The following is a 17,441-nucleotide window of genomic DNA, read 5'->3' on the forward strand; positions in this document are numbered from 1 at the left end:
GACTGATCAGCTCTGTCTGCGGACAGGGTGATTAAGCACTCGTAGCTAATTAAAGATAATTAGTAACCGCCACTTAGTGAATTCACCAGGTGTTGATGTTGTTGTTTACACGGAGTGTGTTGGAACCTTGTGTGTGGTACAGTTGTCTACCCTCGTTAAGGTAATCTTGTCGTAAGACCGGAAGTTAAATGTCAGTTGAGAGACAGTAGGCTTTGTCAATACTCGTCTGAATTAATAGGCTGTTGTATTCAGTAATTAATTGGGAATTACTCACCGAATGCTTGACTTTCAAGTTGATGTAATTAATTGATGTACGAGTTATTGCTGCCATTTAAGTGCCGTTGAGACACGTGTGTATTAACGAAATTGTTTAAATTCAATTAGAGTAACTTTTGTTTTTGATTGTCCTGAGAGACAAGTGTTAACGTAAGATTTTTTATAAGGGGTTACCATTCTTGGATTAACCGCCTTGTTACTTGGTACCTCGTTGAGGGCAGCGAGCGCCAGTCAAGTTTTTGTGATTATAGTATTGATCACCGTGAAGGCGTGACAATGTTGATTGCAAGCTTGCGTCACCAGTGGGCACCACTGTGTTCAGTTAGTGTCATTAGTCAGTCAGCGACGACGGGATAAGGATACCGTGGGTCCATCAGGCTGTTGATTAGCTGTCCTTTAATGTGCCACTGGAGTGACAGTAAAGTAACGTAAATTACTGTGTAGTAGTTTTAGTCTTGTTTTGTGAATAAATTGTTTTGTTATAGAAAACGGTCGTTTACGTCAAACCTTCCAATATTACTGCCCCACATTTCATGTTCTGCAACGCTTTGCCTGCTTATGTTCATATCAAGTCTGTATCTAAAGCTCGAGTCCATTGCACAGCACCACACTTCTATAAATAAGAAGTGAGAATCCGTCGGCTACCCTTTATTAGTTGTCAAACTAGGAGGAGCCAGCGACCTAAGTGACAGGTGTTACCCGTGTGGTGTAGCCTGGCAGTTTGCTCCCGCGGTCCTATGATCTTAGGCTTTAAGATTAAATATCTGCCACTGGCAGCTCTTGCTGTTTAAGGTCTGCCTCTCTTGCGAGGTAGTTACGATTAATGTAACATCAATAGGACTTAATTCTTTTGATAACCTGTCAAAGAAAAAAAATCTCACAGTTCTGGCGCCCAACGTGGGGCTGTGTCACTTGGGTTCGAGCCCATGCACGGGGTTTTGATCATTAAAGTAAAAAGTCTCAAATTGCAGAACATTGTGGAACAGTATTGTTGGGGGTGTGTTGTCACAGTTGTCACAAGTAGGTACACACACCAACACACACTGTCAATATGTCTGTGGATTACAGGAAAGAGTACGTGTATCTGTATGTGACTGTCTATGGCAGGATGCCAGATGATGCGGGTGGTAGGACGGAGGAGGAATGCAGTCAGTACGTGATGGGACACAGGGCCTGGGTGCAGCGGGTATGCCAGGCATGGGTCGGTCAGGAGTTGCCAGGACTCCATGACACTAGGGACACGTCAGAGAGAGAAGTGTCACCTGAAAAGCATAACGCTAGTCACGCTTCAGCGAACGAAACGCCGGGAAGTGATTTAGAGGATGAGGAAAATCCCCTAGCCGACTTTCGTGTAATAGATGTGGTAGGAGGTGGAAGTAGTACGCCTCAGGATCTTAGTGGGAGGTCGCGCCCTCACCAAAGAATTCCAATAGAAACCTTCGCGGAAGGTAATGTTGCATCAGCAGGCAGGTTGATGCAGGAATCGCCGGCCAGAATGGGGACTGTACAACCCCAGGCGGGATTCACTTTAGACATGCTGCGAGAACAAGCTAGGTTAATGGGTCTCTCAGCAACTGGGATGTCTAAGTTCGTGATGAAAATGTGGAATACCCATCAGGAGAGAGAGAACCAGTTGGAGATTGCAAAGGTGCAATCCACAGCTGGGAAGGGAAGCCAAACCCAACCCACAGAGCACGGCCCAGAGGGGCCAGTTGTTAAGATAAAAATGCCTAATCATATAGCCTTCGATGAGCAAGTGGATTGAATGGATGCATACATTGACCGCTTCGAACACGGAGCAACGGAAGGGAAGTGGAGTACGTCAACTTGGGCCCAAGCGCTAGCTTCATTGTTGAAGGGAAGGGCATTAAGTATATACCAGGGTTTGGGAACTCCCATGTGCAACGATTATGATGCCCTGAAGCGAGTCTTAATGAAAGGCTATGGTATTTCGACCGATGGAATGATGAGGGCATTACGTCAGATTAGAGTGCGTCAAGGGAAGACGTACCGGGCCATGTTGCAGAGGCTAGAGTCGAGCCTCAAGCGCTATTTTGAGTTGAACAACGCCGTCGTTCCGGAAGACAATACGTTGTTTGAGCTGATGACTAGAGAACAGTTCTTGGAGGCAGTAGAACCTGCGCTCCGTGCTAAACTCAAGGAAAATGAGATGGCAGAATGTGCCGACAGGTGGGCTGAGTCACACAGACCTAGACAGGGAGGTTCATCTGAGAACCGACGTCATGACCAAGCCTCAGGGAGCGGGGCTAGGCCTAAAGAGAGTAAGTCTAGAGTAAGCCATAAGCCACACAAGGTCAGTGGACCCCGCTGTTTTACTTGCGGCCAGCCAGGTCACAAGGCAGCTCAGTGTAAGAAGGGCAGGCGTGCAGAAAAGGGGGAAACACACGCACAGATTGCTGGTCTGGGTGCCCACGAGGGAGGTGATCCTCTGGAGCACACCCTGGAAACAGCAAGAGGTTTAGTTAATGGTAAATGGACCAAGGTCTTTCGAGACAGGGGAGCTACCACTCATATGGTCCGAGAGAGCCTTGTCGAGCCTGGGAACGAGACAGGCAGAACCATTCATGTAAGATACCCTGATGGTACACAGATAGATAAGATCGAGGTATCCCTGATTGTTGACACACCATATGTAAAAGGTAAAATACGAGCGGTGAAATGCAAAGACGCTGTATACGGGTTGTTGTTGGGAAACGCCCCTGGAGTGTCAAATAGTAAGAGTCGGTCCTGTGGAAGTGACTCACAGAGAACGGGACCCACACCAGCTGGAGGTGACGTCACGCGCCAGTCAGCTGGTAGCCAGGCCATAGCCGCCTCCCCGGCTAAGGAACTGAGGCAGCAGGCGCAAGGAAAACGGGGAAAGCCTGCTCCTTTCCGCCAACAGAAAACGGGAAGAAACTCAAGGAGGTGGGTGGGGGCTCGATCAGCTGATCCAGCCAGACCCCGCCAACCCCGGGGGTGGGCAAGGGTCACCGCCTCGGAGGTACATAAGAGGAGAGGGGGAAAACCCCTGGTGACTGTAGGTGTCACTGCTGCTCCCAGGGGGAACAAGGCTTTAGTAGCCGCGGTGACCACACGCGCAACGAGTGCGCAACCCACCAAAGTGGTCAAACCGCTGAAACTACATTCTTTGAAAGGAGTAAGCGCTAAAGAATTCCAGGAAGCCCAAAGGAGAGACCCCACACTCAGGAAGATGAGAGAACATGCCGCAGAGGGTAGGGTCTTCACCATGAATAAGCGCAGGTATAAGTACTTGGAGGTTAAGGGTAAGCTGGTGCGCAGGGTGGAAACACCCCAGGACACTTGGGAACAATTACTGGTCCCCAAAGAGCATCGCCTAGCTGTGTTTACTCTCGGTCATGAGGGAGTAATGGGGGGTCACATGGGACATGCTAAGACCAGTGAACGAATTCAGTCATCGTTCTATTGGCCAGGGATGACTGGGGACGTACAGCGGTACACTCGGTCGTGTGACGCCAGTCAACGCACCGCTGACAGAGGTAAGGTGCAGCCAGGGAAGCTGAAGCCTTTCCCCATCATTGATCAACCATTTAAGATGGTCAGTGTAGATATAATTGGGCCGATTGAGCCGAGGGCATCAGACGGCAGTAGATATATCCTGACCATGGTAGATCATGCTACTCGGTATCCAGAGGCAGCACCTTTGAAGAATATCGAGACCGTCACAGTGGCGGAAGCATTGGTTGGATTCTTCAGTCGCTTAGGTATACCGGAGAAGATACACAGCGACAGGGGGGCACAGTTCACCAGTGAGATGATGGCGGAAGTAGCTAGGCTACTCATGTTGCAGCCATCATTCACCACATCTTATCATGCTATGGGAAATGGGTTGGTGGAACGGTTTAATGGTACCCTAAAGAGAATGCTCAGGAAGATGTGCATAGAGCAACCCAAGGAGTGGCCAAGGTACATTAACCCGTTACTGTTTGCCTACAGGGAAGTACCCCAGGCAAGTACCCGGTTCACACCGTTCAATCTCCTGTATGGTCGCACGGTAAAGGGACCGCTGCATGTGTTGAAGAATCTATGGGAGGGGGAAGACTGTACCCCAGAAACCAAGACGACGTATGAGTACGTCATAGATTTGAGGAACCGTCTAGAAGAGACGTGTAAGTTGGCCAGGAAGGAACTCGCCAAGGCTAAGGAGTACCAGAAGAGCAGGTACGACCAGAAGGCCAGGGAGAGGAAGTTTAAGGTGGGAGATAAAGTACTCCTACTCCTCCCTACAAGCAGGAACAAGCTCCTGCTGCAGTGGAAGGGACCCTTCACCATCACTGAGTGCATTCACTCATTGACCTACGTCGTATGCGTAAGGGGGGTCAATAAGAAGTACCATGTTAACATGTTAAAACGCTATGAGGAACGTGATGATGCGTCATCAAGGTCGGAGGAGAGTGAAAATAGTGCCTCTCCGGGTAGTCCATCCCAGGGTGTTGCTGGTGTGTCCGGTATGACACAGACTGAAGCCGGAGCTGCAGAGCTTGGGGTTCAGCCTAGCTTCGAGGCGTCGAGCCGCCTAGAGCCTGGCCCTGGAGCCGAGCACTCTGCGCCTAAGTCAGGTAACACTACCCAGGACGAACTGGAGGAGTCACCCCAAGTCTCTCAGGGCGACGACGCATAGAAAACGGAGTCTCCACCCACCACTACCCAGCCAGAAGTGAGCTGTCAAAGTGTGTGTGACAGCTCGTGCACAGTGCACCATCGAGCTGGTAAAATGGTGGGGTGTTTTTCGCTTCCAGTGAAATAAACCCTTAGTGGGAGGTTGATGTCAGGAGACATATTTTTCCTGCTCTCTCGTGCACTGAATTATGTACGAAATTGCATAGTGCATCAGTGATGTGCACCGTGATTCAACTTTCTGAATATAACTTTTCCACAGTCGTGTTGGGTGTCGTTGGACAGCCCATGACATTTGCTAGCCATTGATGTCATTCTGATCGCCGTATCAGGTCTGAAGGAAATTACAGGAGGGAGTTGATTTCAGGGAAATTTTGTACAAGTCAAGTGTAGATAGGGAGGTATGGGGGGTTAACGGCCGTAGACCACCCCCCCTATCACGAGTCCACCTCGTGTGAGAGGGGGTAGCGTCATGAGGCAGGTACGCCATTGGCCAAGGCTACTGGACCTCAGAAATGCTGAACCGTGATTGGCCAAGACGCTGAGGGGTACCGCATGGTACCCCAGGCATAGTGTTGGCGGGAAAAGACATTCTTACCTAGAACGTTGCTAGAGGAGGTTGTAATTTCCCGTGCTAGGCCAAGCATCGGGAAATACCGCCTGCAACGTTACTAAAGTCACGCCTATCATCTTGCTATCTTTCCGTGTGCCGTGCGTAAGAATCCAGTAATCGGAAAGGTGCTTGTACCGAACCGTGTGAACTTGTCATCTAGCTGCGTAATTGTGGGACGCCATCTTAGAACAACTGGACTGAGTGAGGCGTTAATTATCGGGCTACGAAAGTGACATCCGCCGTCTATCGTATCTGTGCTTGAAGGTACTGCTGGGAGACGTGCTAGAAAAGGTTTCAGTGTTATGAGAGAAACCTTAAATGTTCTAATTCTGAGGAACAGTGAAGGATTCCGTCTCGGGTCTCGGGTCTCGTGTACCGTGTAACACCGTGCACTGTCATGTCCTGGGGTACCGTGTCAAGTGGAAGGGCGTGGTACTGCATCCCTGCTGTTGTGCGCTCACCCTGGCCTGTCTAAGCCAGTGTGTCCGCGCCACCCTGGTCTCTGTGTGTGGAGCTAACCCCGTGGTCTAGGACCCTGTGCTCCACCTGACCACGTGTAGGAAGTGAGGACGCCTACGTCATCATCCAGCAGCAGCAGTGGGAGTGTGATTGACGTGTATGTGTGAAAGGGAGTGTTGCGGGCCCGCAGGATTGATGTAAGTACACTGTTTCCGTTTGGGTAATAAAACTCTGAAGCTGGGTTCGCCCCCAGTGTTCCGTCTGTCCTCTGTCCCTGTGACCACCTGGTGAGGTGAAGGGGAATTGGAGACGTGTGAGTCTACCCTGTTTGCTGTCATCAGGTTGAGGTTGGGCCCAACTGTGATTTTGACGTGTGTGAAGACACCTAGTGACACATTCAGAGGTAGAAAAAATAGAAGCAAATAACTCGCTTTACTCTACCTCTGAATGTGTCACTAGGTGTCTTCACACACGTCAAAATGTACCGCGTATGTATCGCTGTAATTTGATTCCCTTTTTCAGCAGTGAAAGTGGTAACAGGGAGATTTCCCTTGGTTATAAATTTTACTCTTGTGTTGTGGTAAAGTGTGAATTATTGGTGGATAATTTACTGGGGGAAGTCATTTACAAGTTTTGCCGTGAGTGGCAAGGATGTACTGTGTTGTACTGTGATGTACCGTGTGTAAACCGTAGACAAATTGTCCTTGGTGGAAGGCGTTGTGTACCGTGAAGGATTCCGTGAGAATTGAAGTCAGTTAACGTCACCGGGGGTCACGATTTACTTAACGAGGTCACTTGTTCGTTGAACATTGTTGTGATTAACGTCGGGACGTGTAAAGGCAACAGTCACAGTGAAATTCACGCAGTGGAGGAATTGTCAAGTGAAGACTAACGTAGTGTTAACGATTTAACGAGCTGTCATTAATTGATTGATTAACGTAAGGGGTTGACGGTCTGTTATGATCGGAGTCAATTGCGCTGTAATTAAGCTGCTGCAATTTTTTTTTGTATTTTTTTTTTTTACATGCAAGCATGCGATTTAAATTACAATAAAACATAAAATTAGAAACATAACAGAACAAAACAAGAAACCGCCGGCCAGAAGGACCGACAGAACAACAAGTACCAAAACTGGAAAGGGTACAGGAAATGCAGAATAAATACACAAAAGGTTACAAAATAGAGAACAAAACAGAAAACAATCACAAACAAGCATGCAATGCAAGCAAAACAAGAACATAGCAACAAGTTAAAACATTTTAGCAGAATGAAACAAAACAGAAGCGCCGGCCTGAAGGACCGACAACAAAGCACAACAGTATGAACAAAATGAAATATAATAAAAACAGACAATAAAATAGCACACCACACAACCAGCCAATAACAAACAAAAAAATATAAAAAAAAAATTACAAATAAAAGACAAACACAACACGTAAGCATAAAATAAAACACATAGGGCACCGTAACAACACAACAGAAATACATGAAGACTAACACACACACCAAACCACCCGCCTCGCCACAAACAAAGGGAGAGTCACGGGCAGAAACTACCGAAAGGCAAACAAATAGCCAGAAGAGCACACAGCACAAAATTAAGCACAAAAGTAGAAAATCATCAGACATACTTGCCCGGAAACACATCCCGAGGGAATTGTACATGGAACGCCTCCCATCGTAACCACTGCCAAGGGCTCTGACCATCCACCGGGGACGCCATATCATCCGGGACATTGGCAACAAACACCCTCAAACAGGGCACCCAAATGGTATCACTCCTGATGCGAGTGACCGGCACACGCTCCCACACCAATGGAACTCCAGCGCCTCCTCGCAGATCGGTAACAGAGCAATCCGCGCCCAGTGACCCAATGGCATCACAGACTCCGGTAACACAGTCCCCAAGTCCCCAACGGACATCCTCAGAGGAGGGAGCCGGACAGAAGGCACCACCACAGGGGCACCAGCGTCCACGGGCACACCACAGGCCGACCGCTGGGATACCGAACCGCGCACATCCTTCCGCAAGGTCACCACCAGGCCATGCCCAACCCCTTCATCCCTGGCAGCGGAGGCCACCACGCTCCACCGCGGAGAGGCCCCCGGTGGAGAAGAAACATCAGGCACCAACGTCAGCAGGCACATGGACTTCTGCCACCACTAACTGCGGAGCCAGCGACGCATCCGGAACCACTCCATCCACACCTGAAGACCCACAGTCACTAAATTCCCCAACATTAGCCCAGGCAGACGACGAACGCCGGGAACGTCTGGGCACCTGCTTGAGATCGTCAGAGCCGGAAGCTGACTCAGAAACACGGGCCCCACTAACCGGACGAACTGACGCCCGCCGCAGAACAGCAGCAGCCTCGACCACAGGGGGAACTGGACCACACACATCAGGGGCCTCCACAGCCACCCCAGCACCCAGCACAGCCGGGACCCGAGGCGAGGATGCAGGGTCAGGCGCAGCAGCTGAAGTCGGGTGTGCACACGGCGATGCCTCACAGGGAGCAACAGGAAGGTCCACGGGAGCAACAGTGACAGGAGCAGGAGTAGCATCCGACGGCACCACAACATCCGGAGGAGGGTCGATGACAACCGGGGGAACGTCGGGCGACGCAGGGGGAGCTTCAGGAACGAGCGGGACGCTCACCTCCTCACCCCCGGAGTCCTCGTCCAGAGGGAGCGGCGGGAAATCCTCTTCCCGGAACAAGTTGACTTGAGCAACTGGGGCTGCATCGCACCCGGCAGCCTGATGCCCCAACAGGCCACACCGGAAACAGGTACGAGGCTGCCGGGCATAGTATACCCGGACGTAGTACCCCAGAAGCCGGACCGAAGATGGAATATCCGACCGCAGGCGCATCCCCAGGGTGCGAATGTTCGTCCGCCTACCTGCATACCTTCCAGAGGAGTGCGTGTTGACCCGCACACTGATGACCGCTCCAAACCGCTGAAAGTAACGCCGGAGAACGTCCTCGGGAAACTCCAGGGGCGCCCCATGCACACTGACATACATCAGTGCACCACTACGGTCCGAGATGGATACAGAGCCGGCACCACCCGGCAGCGACAACGAACGTCCCTCGTAACGACGGAGAAAATCACGGTACTCCTCCTCCGTCACGAACTTGATGACAACCCGGTGATCAGTTACAAGCTCAATACCGTAAACGGCCATCACAGGGACACGGAGCATGTCGCACATGACCATTTCAATAGCCGCATATCCAGCACGACCATTGAACTCCAAGCCCACAGAGTTCACGCACTTAACAGGAGGAAGGGGACCACCCATGGCAAGCTCACCACGTCAACACGCAGCCAGCAACAACAGCAGGGGGGGGGGCAGAGACGCCCACACCCCCTGGTGACGAAGACAGCGAACACCCCAAACTACCAGCGGCCAGACGACACGTCTGTACCCCACGGCAGCGCCAGGTGGACTCCTTAGTGGTGTGGGAGTGGTACTTGACTATTCAAGCTGCTGTAATTCGTTGGACTGATCAGCTCTGTCTGCGGACAGGGTGATTAAGCACTCGTAGCTAATTAAATATAATAAGTAACCGCCACTTAGTGAATTCACCAGGTGTTGATGTTGTTGTTTACACGGAGTGTGTTGGAACCTTGTGTGTGGTACAGTAGTCTACCCTCATTAAGGTAATCTTGTCGTAAGACCGGAAGTAAAATGTCAGTTGAGAGACAGTAGGTTTTGTCAATACTCGTCTGAATTAATAGGCTGTTGTATTCAGTAATTAATTGGGAATTACTCACCGAATGCTTGACTTTCAAGTTGATGTAATTAATTGATGTACGAGTTATTGCTGCCATTTAAGTGTCGTTGAGACACGTGTGTATTAACGTAATTGTTTAAATTCAATTAGAGTAACTTTTGTTTTTGATTGTCCTGAGAGACAAGTGTTAACGTAAGATTTTTTATAAGGGTTATCATTCTTGGATTAACCGCCTTGTTACTTGGCACCTCGTTGAGGGCAGTGAGCGCCAGTCAAGTTTTTGTGATTATAGTATTGATCACCGTGAAGCCGTGACAATGTTGATTGCAAGCTTGCGTCACCAGTGGGCACCACTGTGTTCAGTTAGTGTCATTAGTCAGTCAGCGACGACGGGATAAGGATACCGTGGGTCCATCAGGCTGTTGATTAGCTGTCCTTTAATGTGCCACTGGAGTGACAGTAAAGTAACGTAAAGTCTCTGTGTAGTAGTTTTAGTCTTGTTTTGTGAATAAATTGTTTTGTTATAGAAAACGGTCGTTTAAGTCAAACCTTCCAATATTACTGCCCCAAATTTCATGTTCTGCAACGCTTTGACTGCTTATGTTCATATTAAGTCTGTATCTAAAGCTCGAGTCCATTGCACAGCACCACACTTCTATAAATAAGAAGTGAGAATCCGTCGGCTACCCTTTATTAGTTGTCAAACTAGGAGGAGCCAGCGACCTAAGTGACAGGTGTTACCCGAGTGGTTTCGCCTGGCAGTTTGCTCCCGCGGTCCTATGATCTAAGGCTTTAAGATTAAATATCTGCCACTGGCAGCTCTTGCTGTTTAAGGTCTGCCTCTCTTGCGAGGTAGTTACGATTAACGTAACATCAATAGGACTTAATTCTTTTGATAACCTGTCAAAGAAAAAAAATCTCACACGTTTCACGGTTTAAAGTTCTCTGTTATAGGTTCACTAACAGATTTGCAAATTTTCAATCTTGCTTGTGATGGCGATGAGTCACAATAACGTGGCTGAAGAATGTTGACCATACCACACACTAAAAGGTAAAGGGACGACGACGTTTCGGTCCGTCCTGGACCATTCTCAAGTCGATTGTGGATGGTCCAGGACGACTGGACGACCAGACGACCACAATGGATTTGAAAATGCTCCAGGATCGACCGAAACGTCGTCGTCCTCTAGTGTGTGGTCTGGTCAACAATCTTGCTTGTGTTGGTTTCTTCAAAATGTTTCTAAGAGTGCTTAAGGGCAGAAGCGAGAAAGAAGAAATGCCCAAGCAAAACTAAAGCAACACTGCAGGAGATATTTCATCAGGTAAAACACTCGAATCCTAGTGCAGAAAACTTTGATTAAATGAAGTAGTCTGGTCAAGACTAATATAAGGTTTTCATGGCAGACCTAAAGCACTAGATTAATTTGAACCTTGGTCCTGGTAAATTTGCAGGTATGGAAGTTTCTTGATGACTTCATGATACTGCTAGATTCATTGGGTACTAGAATTTCCTAGCCTCATTTTATTAATATTGAGTGTGGTCAATTATTACTGTCGAGAATAATTCTGAGTCTACAGTGGGGTCGGAGGCTTGGTCGCTGTAACATGCACCTGTTTAGGCTGCGGACCACTGATTGTCCAGTGAGATTCATAGAAACATCTCGGCGAATATTAATTGTTCCAGACTCAATCTGGATTTAATACTCAGCTGGGTTTCTCCTTTATGCTTGTTTCTGGAGAATTAATTTACTGCTGATTAATTTCTATTAACATTGTTGTTAGCAGGCATAGGCGTCTTCAGTTTTAGAACTTTACCTGTAAGTAGGTAGCCACCTGTAGATTAAAGCAAATTCATGCCCTGTTGTTTAACATGACCAGTAATAAACTGGTAATATTAGTCTGCTCCTACTAATAGATTCACACTGGTGAGGCGGTCAGATATAGACTGGTTGTCAGCCAATTCAATTCCATTATTCTGTAGGAAATTGGATGTGTACCCTAGACCCTTAATATTTAGGAAAAATGGGATTTGATCTACCACTATGGCCTGGACAGGCCTGACATATTCGCCTAGACGTACGAGCGGTTGTACTACTGTATATTCTTGGGGTCCTCTATTTATCATGAACCCTGACAGGTTTAATTTCACCTGTGTGATGTTATGATCCCAGGCAGCCGAAAAACGAGTCTTGCCTTTGAGAATTATTCTATTAAGTCTGACCTGCCTAGGAGGTCGGAGATATACAGACATGAAGATACATACATGAAATAATTGGGTAAATTCGCTAAACAATGTAAGAATATGGGCAGTGATTAAGAAAATAGATAAGTGACTGGTTATGAGATGTGGATAATTTGCTGGAGGCGTGAGGCTCGCTTGAGAGGAGCTTGAACCACTTGAGCTGAAGAAATCGCGAGGGAAAGCCGCATTCTGTGTTTGCCCCTGTTAGAGAGAATCCCTAGTTGATATACCCCTCAAAAGGAAGGAAGTGGACAGACGTCTCGACTGAGGAATTAGTTAAGAGGCGTGGCAGCTCAAGTCAGGAACTGCAGAAAGTGTTGAAGGGACAGTTAAGGCAGTTCTGTGTGTAGCCTGAGGTACCCACAGTGTCGCCGCCCCGTCGGAGAGCGCCCTGCATGAGACCTTATTGTGGTAAGCCCAAATTTAGCCAGTTTACAGTGATTGCCGGTAATTGATCGTGTGCTAGCGAATGTTTATTGATACGTTAAACATGTTTTGGTAAGGCAGGAAGCCTAAATAAGAGGACGGAGATGAGAGAGACAGCTGGAGGGACGAGCAGCATATCCTCTCCCGTCGACCGCCTAGAGCCACCACGCCCGCCTGGCAAGGCGGAGCATGGACCGGCCCAAATGGGGGAGTATTTGCTCTCACAGTATTTGCTCTTTGCTCTCACAGTATGTAGAGAGCAAAGAGATGTTAGGTGCGAACATATTGTGTGGTTATTTTCGTTTATGTGTTTAAGGGGAAACGTTTTTATTGGCGTGTCAATGGGTTGCAGGTTTGTCTTTGGAAGGAGTTGCCGAGAGAACTTCGAAGCCAGTAGGGGAGGATTCAGTGAATGGAAGGAACTCCAAGGGTATTGAAGAAATACTGAGCTCTGTGGAAGAGCAGACCCTATAGTGAAGAGTTGGAACTCAAGCTGTGAGGTCAAGAGAAGAAGCAGTGGAGAAGAGTTTACATGCTTTTGTGATACCAGTGGTGAAGAACCATTGTTGATCAAGGAAGACTTCATGGTGTAGCAGCCAGGAGCGCTGTGGAGGACCCTGGTAGAAGTGATGATGCACCACTGTTGCTCAAGGTGCAGCAGCCTGGAGGAGCTGCGGAGGGTCCTGCTAGACAAACCCGGAAGAAGCTGAAGATATCAGGGTAGTGAGCTTCCAGATGTGGAAGGGATGGAAGGGAAGTTCTGGTTGATTACTTGTAGGGAGTTGGTAGAGTGTTTGGTTGTCATTATCGTGCAAGACACAGTGAAAGGTGAGTGATTGTTTGTCATTTTTGTGCCAAGGAGTACTTATACTGAAGTATAGAGTTACAGTCGATGACTGTATTACCTGCAGAGACATACATATGTGTTCTAGGACTGATAGGGTGATCGATTGATCATTGTTGTGTATCAAGGAACATTTATACTAATATTTATGTTACAGCATTTATACGCTGGTTTTCCTTGCACATGTTTATAGATATATATTATCTTGCTGATAGTGCAACATTGTGTTATAAGACTTGACCTACTTGAGGAGGTTGGTAGTATTAGGTGGTGAATCAGGAGATAGAATACCACTTGATAAGCAGATGATAGAGTTCTGATGGTGTTGGAGTGCAACCTGACTGAAATAGTATAGAGTGTAGGATTCATTATTATTATTATTATATGTGTGGATGTATTGTGTATGTGCTTTGTCCAGTAAATGTATTCAAATTTGCTGGTGTTTGCCCTTGTCCTAGTGAGGCTTCCCAGGAAGTAGGAAAGAAGGAGAGAGAGAAAGAACCAAGAACCACCGCTGTGGACAGGGTAGAACAGAACAATCACTAAAACAAAGGGGATTGAGGAGATCATATCACCTAAGGAGAGAGTGGGGAGTCACAGCGGCTCGGGTGGGTGTGTGCACGTGACAACGAGGCTAAGTATTGGAGTCGCATCCCTTAAACGTGTGACGTTGATCCCCTCTCCAAGGGCCACAAGCGCCCAGGGTGATCTCCAAGTGAAGTATAAGCACTCTACCGAGTTTTGGGTTGGGTTGTCCATATAGAAGGATCAACAACAACACCAACCACAATAGTGATTGGCCTTAATTTAAGTTCCTCTGCAGCTCTCTGAGTAATGAAAGTTTTCTGGGACCCTTGATCGAATAGGCAACGAGTGACGATCTTGGCCTCTTTATTCTTTACTTGAAGTTAGGCAGTGGGCAATATTGCATCAACTTCAGATGCTGGTGTTATTATGCTGTAAATTTCTCGCACCTTGCAGTACTGTACTTGTGTAGATTCTCTACCTCCTACCCTAGGGTTGGAATAATTTGATTTGACAAATTTGCACAGTGCAGCACGATGTTTGCCGCTTCTACACCTATTGCAGGTGTTCAGTGGGGTTTCACAGCTATTAGTATTATGTGTTTTGAGACACCTAGTACATCTGTGTAACTGAGTCGTCTGACTCTAGTGTCTCTATTACGATAATTAGCACATTTGTACAAAGAATGTTTTTGATGGCAAACCAAACATAACCCCCAGCCTACAGCATGTGTAAAATTCTCCGGTTTAGGTGAAACATTGTCTACAGGTTTAGAAGGCTTTGCTGTTTGCTTGTGTTTGTTATTTTGTTTCTTGTAAGCACTTGTACTCTGGTGAGTAATTATTGCGCTCTTGGGAGCACTTGAACTCCTGGGAGTATTTATAGTACTCTTAAGTCTCACTGATAAATCAGTATTTGACTTGCAGGCGATGAGTCACAATAACGTGGCTGAAGTATGTTGACCAGACCACACACTAGAAGTTGAAGGGACGACGACGTTTCGGTCCGTCCTGGACCATTCTCAAGTCGATTGTGATGAGGACAGGTAGGGACAGGCAATAAATAGGCAAGAGAGAGCTGAGGAGGAAAGTAAGGTGTAGGGGATAGTAGTAATAATGAGAACTGCAGAAGGCCTATTGGCCCATACGAGGCAGCTCCTATTATAACTACCGAAGGAGATAGTAATAGGAATAAGAAGAGAATAGCAAGGGAGCGTAGGAGAAGACAATGCACAGAAAAAGGGAGAAGAGAGAAAGAAAAGGAAAGAGAAAAAGAAAAAGATAAATGGAAGGGGTAAGCTTATGTTAAGTCACGTTTGTTAGAAAGATTAGAGCATTTGAGTATATACTGTGAAAGGGAATAGCAACCACAGAGTCCACAGCAACAAAGCCAGAAAACTGGAAAAGGTTCAGAAGTTTGCAACGAGACTCGTCCCAGAGTTGCGAGGTATGGGGTATGAAGAGTGCCTGACGGAACTGTGCCTTACGACACTAGAAAAAAGAAGGGAGAGGAGGGATATGATAGCAACTTATAAAATACTCATGGGGATTTACAGAGTGGACATAGACGAAATGTTCACACGGAATAGTAGCAGAACAAGGGAGCATGGGTGGAAGCTGGAAACTCAGATGAGTCACAGAGATGTTAGGAAGTTTTCTTTTAGCGTGTGAGTAGTGGGAAAATGGAATGTGCTTAAGGAGCAGGTTGTGGAAGCAAATTCTATTCATAACTATAAAACTAGGTACGGGGTCATTGTTGTAAACAACCGATGGCTCGAAAGGCGGGATCCAAGAGTCAATGCTCGATCCTACAGACACAAATAGGTGAGTACAAATAGGTGAGTTCACATACACACACACGCACTCAAACAAACACGCTACAAAGGGTACCCAGCTGTGACCGGGTACCTGGGCACAGGCAGACGGGACACGTAGAAAGTGTGTTCTCTGAACAGGTAGCTGGGACATGTAGACAGTCTGTGCACAAGCTGTCCTGGACATAGGTAGCCGGGATAGGTACACTGTCCGAGGCACAAGTAGCCGGGACAGGAAGAGTCAGTCAGTCCTGGACACAGCCAGCCGGGACAGGTAGACAGTCTGTCCTGGGCACAAGTAGCCGGGACAGGTAGACAGTCTGTCCTGGACACAGGTAGCCGGGACAGGTAGACAGTCTGTCCTGGAAACAGGTAGCCGGGACAGGTAGACAGTCTGTCCTGCTCACAGTCGCCCATAACACTGCTCGGCCTACCCTTGACAACCCAAGCTGCTCAAAGGAACTGGATGTGGCTTTTTTAAAGTATCTTCCGTCGAGTGAGAAACTTTTAATGCAATTATAGCGGAAACTCTGCCAGATCTGGTGACTGGTGGAGCTCGGAAAGAATGCTGACGAGAGGGAGAGAGGGGTGAGGGAAGAGAAGGGAGTGAGAGGGAGGTAGAACGAGAAGGAAGAGGAAGGAAGCAAGACTAAGGAAGGAAGGAAAGCGATAAATGCTATCGTTTCACAAAAATCTCCTCACACATAATATCTTGTCTATTTCGCAGAAGTTTCCAATGCGATAAAAACACTACCTATTAGTAAAATATAAAGCACCGCATTTTTGGATGTTTTCTGCACATTGACCCCGATAGCTAATGTTGGTTTCTCCATTTTGAGCGTTTCGGGTCAGGTAAAACAATTGCATTGTTACAGGAGTGGCAAACTTAGGGAGCGGGCTTCTCCTTTATGAGAAATACTAGCAGTACCCGGCCACAGCAACCTTCCCTGTTCCCCAGTCCTCCCCACCATTCCCCCCTCCCACACCCGTCCCCTCATCCCCACCATTCCCCACTCCCTCAGCCGATGCCTTCCCAAATGGTCTAATGTTCCCATCAGAAAATTGGGAACATCAAGTGATCTGATGTTCCCATCACTGAAATATAAGAAGAACAGTTAAAAAATGAAATGAAAATATGAAAAAAATAAAAAATAAACTATAATCACAAAATGAACGGTATGGTAAACAACACAGCTCAATTCCAACACAATTCACACAAAATAATTAAATCAAAAAGAAAAAATATAAAAATATATGAAAATTCAATTTATCAATGCAATCAGAAGCATTGAAATGGAATTGTAACATATTTAGTATAGCATGTGTGTTGCTCTTACATGTAACAGATGGCGCTGTTTTTCAAGAAAAGCATAGTTTTACCTGTCACAGGTGTGGCATCTATTCTTATACTTACGAAATGTGCAGTATGGTAAACAACACAGTTCAATTCCAACACAATGTCACACAAAATAATTCAATAAAAAATTAAATAAATTGAAATCTATGAAAATAAAATTGATCAATGCAATTGGAAACATTGAAATGGAATTCGTGACATATTTAGTATAGCGTGCATGTTGCTATTATGTGCAACAGATGGCGCTGTTATTCAAAAACACATGTTTTTACCTGTCACAGAGGTGGCATCTATATAGTAGGTATATAAAAAGACGCGCCTATTCGAATGCAACGTTGTGTCAAAATTTCAAAGCAATCGGTGAAGATCTTTCGGCGATTACAGCGTGTGTTGCTCTTACGTTCAACAAATGGCGGTGTTTAAAAAAAAAAGTTTTTTTTTTCCGGTCACAGGTGAAACATGTATATAGTTGATATATAAAAAGACG

General features: G+C 47.0%; 1 protein-coding gene and 1 non-coding gene across 2 annotated transcripts; both read left to right on the top strand.

Annotated features, from left to right (window-relative positions):
* The first annotated feature begins 2,173 nt into the window (after positions 1–2,173).
* LOC138369990 (uncharacterized) lies at positions 2,174–4,939 on the top strand. The gene has a single exon (XM_069333757.1). It carries the CDS (start codon positions 2,174–2,176, stop codon positions 4,937–4,939), a length of 2,766 nt encoding a protein of 921 aa, XP_069189858.1.
* Positions 4,940–6,363: 1,424 nt separating this feature from the next.
* LOC123765690 (small nucleolar RNA SNORD90) lies at positions 6,364–6,490 on the top strand. The gene has a single exon (XR_006773740.1). It is a non-coding gene; the product is annotated as a small nucleolar RNA SNORD90 (small nucleolar RNA).
* Positions 6,491–17,441: the final 10,951 nt, after the last annotated feature.

Source organism: Procambarus clarkii, chromosome 30 (genome assembly GCF_040958095.1).
Source record: "Procambarus clarkii isolate CNS0578487 chromosome 30, FALCON_Pclarkii_2.0, whole genome shotgun sequence".
Taxonomy (NCBI): domain Eukaryota; kingdom Metazoa; phylum Arthropoda; class Malacostraca; order Decapoda; family Cambaridae; genus Procambarus; species Procambarus clarkii.